At 33.0% G+C, this 12,133-nt stretch overlaps 1 protein-coding gene across 6 annotated transcripts in view; it reads left to right on the forward strand.

The window, feature by feature from the left end:
- The window catches only part of PMS1 (PMS1 homolog 1, mismatch repair system component), an 80,680-nt gene that overhangs the window by 5,526 nt on the left and 63,021 nt on the right, over window positions 1-12,133 (forward strand). For 5 of the 6 annotated variants that reach the window (XM_081261944.1, XM_081261942.1, XM_081261945.1 and 2 more), the window contains 2 exons: window positions 447-598; window positions 3,421-3,603. In XM_081261944.1, the coding sequence (XP_081118070.1) occupies window positions 467-598; window positions 3,421-3,603 (315 nt within the window). In that variant the 5' untranslated portion in view covers window positions 447-466. Of the gene's footprint in view, window positions 1-446; window positions 599-3,420; window positions 3,604-12,133 lie in introns of those variants that run through there. The other variant, XM_081261947.1, reaches the window with a different exon arrangement.

Consider the following 12,133-nt stretch of genomic DNA (forward strand, 5'->3'; position numbering starts at 1 on the left):
GTAGTATAAAATGAAGATGATTAAATAACACCTATTTCAGAGTGTATTGGTATAAGCTGGGCATGGTGATGCACACCTATAATCCTAGAGGTTTGAGAGGCTGAGGCAGGAGGATCAAGAATTCAAAGCCAGCTTCAACAATTTAGTGAGATCCTAAGCAATTTAGCAAGACCCGGTCTCAAAATATAAAAAGTACTGGGGATGATATGGCTCAGTGGTTAAGTGCCTCTGGGTTCAATCTCTGGTACCCTCCCAATAAAGAAAATGTATTGGTATGAAATAAATCATTTAATACTGCATATGCCTTAAATAGAACCTGGCATACAGTAAGGCTAAATGAGTATGAGCTGTTATTACTATTATTGTTATATCATTATTATTTTTATTACTTCTATTAGGATTGTTTAACAATTCTTATTTTTATAACTTGCATTTTTATCTTCTAGCTGTTCTGCTAAGCATTAGAATGAAACAGTTGCCTGCAGCAACAGTTCGTCTCCTTTCAAGTTCTCAGATAATCACTTCAGTGGTCAGTGTTGTAAAAGAACTCGTTGAAAACTCCTTGGATGCTGGTGCTACAAGCATAGATGTGAAACTGGTGAGTTTTCTTGAAAGATACTAAGAAAGGAGCCTTGTAGATCTTTACTTCTTTCTTTGTGCCACAAATTACACATAAGATATTTGTCCTAAGAGCAAGTTCCTAAAATTAAATTTTTATTCAAGTCAATAATATAACACTGAAGGAAATTATAATAAAACATGTATTTCAGGACTCAGTCACCTAAAACATCATTTTAATGTTAGTATTTTCTAATATTTCTCTTTGGTTATTCTTGTTTACTTCTTTCATATATTCCTCTTTGCATTTTATTTTCCCACCTAATTTTGTTTCAAAACCATTCCCATTATTACTTTAATTTTGGCATTTTAAGTGCTGCATATTAAAATCATTAAATTAATATGCCTTAGAACATTCGGTATGATTTTTTGCAATTAGTTTACATGTCCATTTCCCCTACTCTAAATTGCAAGTTCATAGTAGTACGCTATATTTTATTCATTTTTGTGTCCTTTATAACTAGCCAGTTCCTAGCACTTTTTAGGAAAGTAAATAAATTTCTTTGAATGTTTGAATACTTTTTAAAAAATCTCTTAATTATCGGATATTTGTGTTATTTCTAGTATTTTGGCATTATAAATAATGTTGATTATAATATCAACATTATAGGAAAGGGATTTTATCTTTTTATATGAGTTTATATATTACAGATTTTGCTTAACAATCAATCTTAGGCAGGTAAATAAATATCTTGTTCTTTTTTTTTTTTGGCTCTAAAACATGTATCCTGTTTTTAATTGTCTCTGGAAGAAAAATAATTGTTTATTATAGTTATGTAATTGTGGTGTTCATTTTGACATATTCACAAATTCATTGTAGAAAAGGATTTATTGTAGGAAAGGGATCTAATCTTATCAGATAAGATTCTATGATATATCTATAAAACCTGAATATAAATACTGTTTATTGGTAAATAAATAGTAATAGATTGGTAAACTATTACTATACCCATTTTACAGATAGTAAATGTTCTGTTTTTTAGTTTTTTAGTTATAGATGGACACAATACCTTTATTTTTGAATGTGGTGCTGAGGATCAAACCCAGTGCTAGGCAAGTGCTCTACCACTGAGCCACAATCCCAGCCCAGAGAGTAAATGTTCTGAAAAATAGTAATGGAGCTAAAATTGGAATTCAGTCTTTCTGATTCATTCAATATCTTTCCTCTATACTAGTGGTTCTCAAAGTGTTTGGGTGAATCAGATTAAATTAGAAGATTTGTTAGATAATGGGCTCCACTTCTGAGACTTGTGATTCTTGGAGGGGCTTGAGAATTTGCATTTCTAACAAATTTCTAGTTGAAGCTAATGCTACTATATAAGCTTTCTAGCAAGTTTCTAGTTGATACTGATGCTGCTATAGAACTGCTCTTCTATATCAAACCTGTACTGGGTTTTTAAATAATACCCTATAAGCTTTATAAACATGAAAAAATGTATATCAAGTTAAACCCAAAAAAGACAATTTATTTTTCTTAAGCATTTCATATAATCAGTTTAGTCTGATTAGAGTACAATTGATAATAACCAAATAGGATTATATCTTTATATATGACAGATTTTGCTTAAGAATCAATTTTAGGCAGGTAAACAAATATCTTGTTCTTTTTTTTTTTTTTGTCTCTAAAACATGTATTTTATTCTTAATTGTCTCTGGAAGAAAAATAATTGTTCATTATAGTTAGTAATTGTGGTATTCATTTTGACATTTACAAATTCATATAACATAATTTGCTACATTTCAATCACCAGTACTTTCCCTTTCCTTCCCTTACCCTTTCCCCTGATCTCTTTCCTCTACTGGTCTTTCTTCTATTAACTTTTTTTTTCAATTGATACATTATAGTTGTACATAAAAATGGAATTCATTGTGTATATTAATATGTATATACCATAATTTAGTAGAATTCCACAGTTCCTTCCCTTTCCCATCCTTCCTCTCTCTGCCTTGATCCCTTTCTTTTAATCTACTCTTCTCTTTTCTATTTTTATGAGATCCCTTTTTAAAAAAAATATCTTATTTCTCTCTAGGTGTTTTCATTTCTAGTCTTGTAAGGACTCTTTATACTGCTTTCCAGAGTGTTTGTACTAATTTGCAGTCCCACCAACTATGCATGAATATACCTTTTCCTCCACATTCTAGTCCACATTTGTGGTAATTTGTGTTTTTAATGATTGCCATTCTAACTGGAATAAAATCTAACTAAGATAAAATCTCAGCATAGTTTTGATTTGCATTTCCCTCATTGCTAAAGATGTTGAATATTTTATCATATATTTGTTGGCTATTTATATTTCTTCTTTTCAGACATGTCTCTTTAGTTCATTTGTCTATTTATCACCTGAGTTTTTTGTTTTTTATAAATATAGATTATTAAACATAATTTATTAGAAATACCCATGATAGTGAAACAAGTCAAAGAACTGTTAAAGATCAGACTGTCCTTTTATTTTATAGTCAATTTCAGTCTAGAGAAAACAAGGGATTTATTCATGTACCATAATTAGTAGAACTGAAGACTTTAAATTCTTCTTTCCATAGTGTGAATGAATGAGCTGGGTGCCACTACTCAGACCTGTTCCAGACCAACCTGGGCAACTTGGTAGACTGTGCAGCAATTTGGCAAGACTCTGTCTCAAAACTTAAAAAAAGGATTGGGGATGTAGCTCAGTGGTAAAGAGCCCTTGAGTTCTGGCCTCAGTACCAAAAAACAAAAAGACCAAATTATTTGATTTGTGTTTGTTTCTAAATATGATCACAGTTTAATGTTTTTATATATTAAAAGTGTTTTTAACTTTGTAGGAGAATTATGGATTTGATAAAATTGAGGTTCGAGACAATGGTGAGGGTATCAAGGCTGTTGATGCACCTGTAATGGCAGTGAAGTACTACACCTCAAAAATAAATAGTCATGAAGATCTTGAAAATTTGACAACCTATGGTTTTCGTGGGGAAGCCTTGGGGTCAATTTGTTGTGTTGCTGAGGTAAGGTCATTTATACTATAGACAATTTTAGTATTACATAATAACAGAATATTAGAATTAAGAGACATCTAATCCAGTACTTGGAAAAGATGTAAAACTTCTTACATTTTATATTAAGGTATATTTAACATAAAGTATTATCATTTTAAGCATTTTTAAGTATGCAGCTAAGTAGCATCAAATACATTCACATTGTTATATACCCATCAACACTACCATCTTCAGAATTTTTCATCATCCTAAACTGATTCTCAGTACCTATTAAAGAATGATTCCCTTTTCCTTTTTCCCATCCTCTAATAACCACTATCTTGCTTTCTGTCTATGAATTAAATATTCAGATACCTTATATATATGGAATCATACTGTATTTGTCCTTTTTTTGTCTCGCCTAATATAATATAATAATGTCTGCAAGAATAATGTCTTCAAGGTTTGTGAACATTGTGACATGTATCAAAATTTTGTGTGTATATCACATTTATATCCATTCATCTGTAGGTGGATACTTAGGTTACTTTCACCTTTTGACTTTTATGGATAATGTTGCTCTTAACATGGGTGTACAAACATTTGTTCAAGTTTCTGCCTTCACATCTTTTGGGTATACACCTAGAAGTGGGTTTGCAGTGTCATGGTAATTCTATCCATATTCTTTGAGGAACAGCATTGTGTATTTTGCAATGTTAATACTTACTAGAGGAAAATGTTTAGTAGCCCTTTGGCTTGGAAAAAATGTATTTTAAAAATTAAAGATACTTATCTATAGGATATTTTAGTCATTATCATAGTAAAGCATATTGTGAATCTTTTTTTTAATATTTATTTTTTAGTTGTAGTTGGACACAATATCTTTATTTTATTTATTTATTTTTATGTGGTGTTGAGGATTGAACCCAAGGCTTTGCATGTGCTAGGTGAGTGCTCTACCGCTGAGCCACAACCCCAACCCACAATGTGAATCTTTAAACGTAGTAGTTTATGGTACTTTTCCCTACATCTCCTTCATCATGAAACTCTTTATTTATTTATTTATTTATTTATTTTTATTGGTTGTTCAAAACATTATAAAGCTCTTGACATATCATATTTCATACATTAGATTCAAGTGGGTTATGAACTCCCATTTTTATTAAGAAGTATATTGGGCTGGGGATGTGGCTCAAGCGGTAGCGCACTCGCCTGGCATGCGCACGGCCCAGGTTCGATCCTCAGCACCACATAAAAACAAAGATGTTGTGTCCGCCGAAAACTAAAAAATAAATATTAAAATTGTCTCTCTCTCTCTCTCTAAAAAAAAAAAAAAAAAAAAAGAAGAAGTATATTACTGGGCTGGGGTTGTGGCTCAGTGGTAGAGTGCTCACCTAGCATGCGTGAGGCACTGGGTTCAATCGTTAGCACTACATAAAAATAAAATAAAGGTATTGTGTTCACCTACAGCTAAAAAATAAATACTAAAAAAAAAAAAAAAAAGAAGCAGCATATTACTGTTATTTGTTTTTTCAGTACTGGGCATTGAACCCAGGGCCTTACACATGTTAGGCAATTATTCTACCAGTAGAGATACATTCCTAGTTCATATTACTGTGTTTTTGTTGTTTTTGTTTGTTTGTTGCTCTATGAAACCCACACTGGAAGTTCCACTTTGGTCACTACAGATAATGAGGTTGAATCTAGAGGTGTGAATTAACTTATTCTAAAGTATAGATATCTAGGGGCAGATTGGATACTAGAACTTTACTCTTCTGACTGCTGGTTAGGTTTTTGTAATGTTTACAAACCCCTTAGTTCAGTGCCTGACACATTCAGTTGTATCATACCAATTGTATTATACTTCCTCTGCCCCAGATTTTATAACTAGTTTGTGGCAAAACTTTTCTATAACCTTGATCTCTGCATTTCTATGTGTCTTATTTGTGTTTGGTTACCTGGCTTTACTAGTTTCTTTATGCTATACTGTTACTCTGTGGCTGGTGGTCTCTGTTTTATTTTGTGACAGTATCTTTACGCCAGTAAAGATGATAGGGCGATTATGAGGGTCTGTTTGTGTAATTTTTGAGGTTTGCCTAGTTGTGTTTAAGATGGAATATCTTATTTAGATGAGAATGGCCATGTGTAGTAAAATGATAGCGTTTGATAACTATTATTTAGGAAAAGTGGCATGGACATGACATATTGTTGCTGTCTTTTGTTCTGGTGTTTGGACATGTGTTTAGTAGCCTGATCTTCTCAGCAGTGATGTATTCTCCGGATTCATGTGGTCCTTTCTTTGGCCTTCTGCCTTTGAAGTGCTGCATTGTTTAGTTTTTCTCCATTTTTTGTGAATAGGGTCCTAGCTAGGTATACACTTTCTCTTTGACTTTGGGGCTCTATAAGGTATTGTCTTAAGTAGACCAGAAAAATGTCAGAGATGGTACAGTTTAAGTGGGAGATTTGGCTGTTGTAGCATAGTAGACAAAGTTCTGTCCCTTGTTGGCAGCCAGATGTTCAGTTTTCCATAAAATAAGAAATCCTTAAGTGTGCTCATAAAACCTCTACCCAAAATCTAGTACACCATGTGCTTCTTTATCTTACTTAACACTTGCTTTATTTAGAATTCTTTGAACCTTCAAATAGATTTTGGAGAGAAAAAAAAGAGGAGGGTACATCTGCATATTGCCCATCTTTCTCATCAGAGAACTTATATGAGAACCTGTAGCCCTGGGTCTTGTACATAAAGTTAGTTTTTAAAATGGAGGTTCTTTGAACCTCCCAGTACTGATACTGTTGTTTGAGTTTCTTGTGACTATTTTAGAACATAAATATTATTTATATGTAGTTTAGCTGTTGTAAAAACTGGCAGATATCTTTTAAGTGTTATTTTGGTAGAATATTGTTAGAAAAGATAATTTGGCACATCTATGTTTTATTCTAAAAGATACATTTACGCTTTCAGAGACAAAATCGGTCATAACCAATTTTGCCTGCTAGATGGCAGCACTACACTTAGTCTTTATAAATATGTTTTACATGAGCTGTGTAATTTATCCAGATTTTCACTGTAGTTCTGATTTTACACAGCAGATTTGCAAGTTTTGCCCATGAGTCATTTTATCTTGTTTTTGTATGTGATTACTTAAGCCAACTTGACATCTGTGTTTATCAATTTTGTCTTATTTTTGAGGTATTAAAGTGTTATTGAATAATAACTTTTAGAGTAATTTTGCTCATTAGAATCATAAAAGAATTGTCAAAGTATCACAATAATAGAAAACTAAACTTTTTAAAGAAAGTTTGCAGTTTCCACATTGCAGTGCAAAACATTTGTTTATATTTAAAAATATTAATGGCATTTCACAGAATTCTTTTTCTTTGAAATCTTTGAGGAAACTACACAGGTGTGTGTGTGTGTGCAGTAAATTTTTGCATATATACTCAAGATTAAGATAAAGGTTGTTATCAGCACCCTAGAAAGTTCTCTCAGGTCCCCTCCCTGTCAGTATCTCAGAAGAATCCACTATTCTGGCCTCTGTAAACACAGATTAGTTCTGCCTGTTTTTGAACTTGATATAAATGGAATCTTGAGGCATGTATTATTTTGTCACAGTTTTTTGATGATGATTTAAGTTTGATTGTACCTGAAAAATAAAGGAAAGATATAATTGGAAGAGACCCTGGTAGGACTAATAGACCATGGTGCACTGCCCAGATCCCCAACTTTAGTACTGGGTACTATGAAGAATACTGAGTGAGTGTTCACAACTGAATTTCCCTTTGGAGTTTGCCCTTACTTCACTGAAGAGAGTTATCTTATCCAAGTCATGCAGAGCAACCTGCATCCAGTAACTATTTTGGTTCCAGTTCAGGATAGCTCTGCTCTGTTCCCACAAGTGATCACTCAGAGTACTCCTCAGTAAACGTCTGTTCACTAATCTGTGTCCCCAAATCTTCATGGGTAAGCCTACCTACAGTTTAGGTGTTCTCTGGCTCAGTGTCTTTATATTACTGATGAGGAAACTGGGGTGTGGTGAGGCCAAATGCCAAATCTTTGTACCATAACTTCAAAATATTCTCTAATAATCATCTAACTAACATTTGATTGTCTCCTATATGTGCAGGGTGCTGTGCTAGGTAGTTTATTTCAGAGAAGCTGTGTGCAGTGAAATAAACGTAACATGAAAATTGTGACCTATTCAGAGACCCATAGTATCTACATGGCTAAGCTAAGAATACAGTTTCAATTTCATGCCTCTCAGAACTGAGATCTTGCCTTCTTACCAGCATGGTTAGAAAGGGACTTATAAGTTTAAAACTTAAAAGTTTTAACCTTTTGAGGGAAAATGTTCACTTTCTAAACTTACTATTCTTCGTCATTCAGAAAGAAATAAGGTTTCATGTATAAAAATTGCTTATTTCTATTTGTTTAGTACAGTACTGGGTCTGCTACTGATCTTCATCTCTAGTCTTTTTATTTTTTTTATTTTGAGACAGGGTCTTCCTAAGTTGCCCAGGTTTTCCTAGAACTTTCAATATTTTAAAGGCTCTGGTTTATTTTGAAATTTTCTAGATAGAATTACAGTTACATAATAAAAATTAGTGATTTGGTTATTTTGTCTATCAAATTATTTGATGTAGATAATTAGGTAATTTTAAAGTCTTATGTTTGTAAACCATCCAAGGTTCAATAGATTGATAATATATAACTGGTATATAGTTTTGTCATATTGTTAAATGACTCTCAACTTGAATTTCAGTTGTTAAATTTACTTTTTTAGATGATTTTACATGTTAATAATTTAAATTATAAAAAGGGAAATGAAGTTAGTCTCCCAGCAAAACTAGAAATATGAAATGCACCTAATTCCGTTTTGTTTTCTTTTTTGCTATGGTGGATGTCAAACCCAGGGACTTGTGCATGTTAGCAAGTGCTCTGCCATGGAACTATACCTCCAGCCTGCTAATTCTGTATCCTTTATTTATATACATGACAAAAATAAGCAGTTTTCCCAATTCATCAATTTTAAAATAACTTCCAGTTTCAGACTTTAACAGTCCAATGGAGTAAAGCACTTCTTTTTACATTTGCAGAGTGAACTATTAATATTTAAAAATTAAATTGCTTCTTCTGTAACCTATGATGAATGTTTCAGTTACTGACACAAATTGGCTAATTTGTTTTTTTTTTAAAATCATATCAATAAGCATAACTTCTTGAAATTTGTGGTTGATAGAAAAATAATTTTGAGATATTTGTCATTCTTTACTGTTAGCATAACGATTGGAATGAACTGGAAGTCGTGAAACTTCTGTTCATAGAAATTTTTGTAAGGACTTTTTTGTATATGTTCTTCCTTTTACATAATAAAACATACTCCTTTTAGGTTGATATTATATTATAAATAAATTATATAAATTATGCTTTTCTATCCAAAACATGTTTAAGAAACTTGTTTAATTTTTTGAACTAACTTATACCTTTGTTTTAGGAAGAGAGAGAATAGTTTTGCATTGTTTTCTGAAAATGAGATCAAGCTAAACCTACGAATCAGAGTTCTAATTCAAAATCCCAAGTGTTTGAATAAGAGATTTGGCCAAATGCATAAAATGGACTAACTTTTCATACAGTCATTTTTTTTCCTCCATCGATAAAGTAAGGATAATGAATTGAGGATAAAAAAAATACTACATATTAAACTATCTTGACTGATGTCACGTATCATGAAATGAAAGTTATTTTTACTTTGGACTTCAATGTGAAGAGCAATATACAGCTTTATCATCCAGGTGATGATTTGCTTATTTTCTTGTCTGTGTGTAGTATTTCACTTTATCATCCAAAGTTTACATAGACTTCTCCATATTTTGGGGAAATTCTTTCTGAAAATTCATAGCCATTCATAGATAAATTCTAATTTTCACCAAAGTTCTTCATTTTGTTGCATGAAGTTTGTTTTTTTAAAACTTTTTTCTTAAAAGAATTGCCAGCCAACTGCATATATCGCTCATATGTTGATTGATCCATTTAGCATATTTTAAGTTGCTGCCAAGTGCAGGGTATTATTCCAACATGTGAGATAGCACAGGATCTGTAGGTTTGATTTTGTTATACATCAAGGTAAGCCTCCATGGCTTATTGGGGCAGACTGAGACATTAAGTCATACTGTTTGGAAGATAGGAGTTGGGATTCCTTATTTGTGAGTCCTCACAGCTGTAAAGGAATAAAGGGAAGCCTCTACCATTACTGGTTCTAGATGAAGCAAATGATCCTGGTTCCTTTTTCTCAGTGTAGGCTGCCCCTATGTCCTTTATAGCTATGGTGGTTAGAGATTTGGTCAGGGTAAACATGGAAAAAAAAAAAAATATATATATATATATATATATATATCACTAAGTTGCTGAGGATCTCAGTTGTAGAGGTTGGTCTTGAACTTGTGATTCTCCTGCCTTAGCCTCCCAAATTGCTGGGATTACAAGTGTGAGCCACCGTACCTATCTGGCATAGAACTGCTTGAAGCATTTGGAATATTTTACTTCTTGATGCAGCCTACTCACAGGTGATAGAACTCTGTTGAAAGGGGTAAAACCAACCAGGTGTAGTGGTGGTATACATCTATAATCCCAGCCACTTTTGAGGCTAAGGCAGGAGGATCACAAGTTTGATACCAGCCTGGACTACTTGGCAAGACCCCATCTTGGTTATCTTAGTTTTCAGACTCATTTTTCTGTTCCAAAGTATTCATTCCAAAAGTCAGCCCAGGCCTGTGAGTGTGGCTTACTGGTGGAACACTTGCCTACTCTGGCATTCATGAGGCCCTGGATTTGATCCGCAGTACTACAAAAATAAAACAAGAGTCAACCCCCAAAATGGCTTTATGATAATTACCTTAAATAATTTTTTTCCAAGAGAGGATTTTTGCTTGAATTAACAGGATATATATTCTGGTTTTAAAATGAACTTTTTATCTAAGTACTGAGAAAAAACTGCTTATCTCATATTTAAAGGTTTTTCTATAATTCTAATTTTGTAATAGTACTATAATTCCTTGATATTAAGTGAGTTTTTAATAACTGATAGCTAATAACCCCTAAGGTCCTCTAAAGACTTCTAAAACTCCTCTTTTAAAAATATTGACTCTATTTTCTTTTCTTGACACCATTGGATTTACTTCTATAATTCCTCAAGTCTCTAGTAAGAATCACCAGTAATAGTTTGTAATATTAGAGATGCTCCTGATGATGTAGTTACTGCAAGTTCAAATGCTAGTTTCTGCACAGCTAATGCATTCTGAATCTGTGCCTGGTCCAAAAAAAGGTTTCCTGCCCAGGACATAGGGTCATATGATGAAATGAACTCTTGAAATACAATTCCTTCCTCTGAGGAACACACTGTATTTCATGAATTTGTGAAACATGCTTATATGTGTTTTATTTCACTGTCTTTACCAATGAATTGCCGTGCATCTCCTATCTAAATAAATTTTCATAGTGCCCTACAAATTGTAATTTAAAATTTTTTTGTTACAAAATGTATCATATTTCATTTATTTTAACATAAATGCTACATTATGAGCACTAAAGACCCATTTCAAATTTTAGCACTTCAGTTTATTTTTTAGACTAGAGAGTATTTTCATATTTATTAAGAATGTTTAAAGGGTGAACGATTTAATATCTTATAAAGTGCTTTGAAGTGGTTGAAGCAAAATCCCATGTAACCTTATAAAGTATTAGCATCGTCTTCATCTTATCATCACCCTCCCCTCAAAGATGATAGTGTAATCATTTATTCAGGACTGTCTAGAAGCCACTGGCAAAGTTAGTGCTGGAACTGAGAGTTCCAGGGCTGCCTTTGCTCAGTGATACCAACTTTAGGTCAGGTGGCTAGCTCTTTGGAGAATAGAAATAGAATTCAGATGACCTTGACATTTTGGAGAAGGGCTTAGATTGTTTTTAAAGGGGCAATTGTTGGAATAATTAAAATATAGGAAACAAAAATCTCTAAGCTTTCTATCCTTTAAATAAACTTTACTAGAGGAAATTACTGTTGGATACATTATAGCTGGAATGTAGTAGGGAAGATTAAGCTTAGTTGTCAGGAAATTACTTCAAATTATACATCTTTTAAACCATGGAATATATTTTGGAAGAAGAAAAATAATCACTTTAGAGTACACAAAAGTTTGGTACACACCTGTAATCCTAGCAGCTTGGGAAGCTGAAGCAGGAGGATGGTAAGTTCAAAGCCAGCCTCAGCAATTTAGTGAGGCCCTAGCAATTTAGCAAGACCCTGTGTAGGGAGAAAATTTTTTTTTTTCTGGGAATGTGGCTTGGTGGTTAAGTACCCCTCAGTTCAATCCCTACTGCCAAAAGAAAAAAAAAAATAAAGAAGAGTACATAAAAGCTGCCAGGCACAGTGGTGCATGCCTGTAATCCTAGCTAATGGGGTGGCTGAGGCAGGAAGATCCCAAGTTTGAGGCCAGCTCTCAGCAGCTTAGCAAGACCCTGTTTCAAAATAAAATATAAAAGGACTGGGGATGTAGCTCAGTGATA

The sequence above is a fragment of the Spermophilus citellus genome (genome assembly GCF_964194105.1).
Source record: "Spermophilus citellus genome assembly, chromosome: 11".
Taxonomy (NCBI): Eukaryota; Metazoa; Chordata; class Mammalia; order Rodentia; family Sciuridae; genus Spermophilus; species Spermophilus citellus.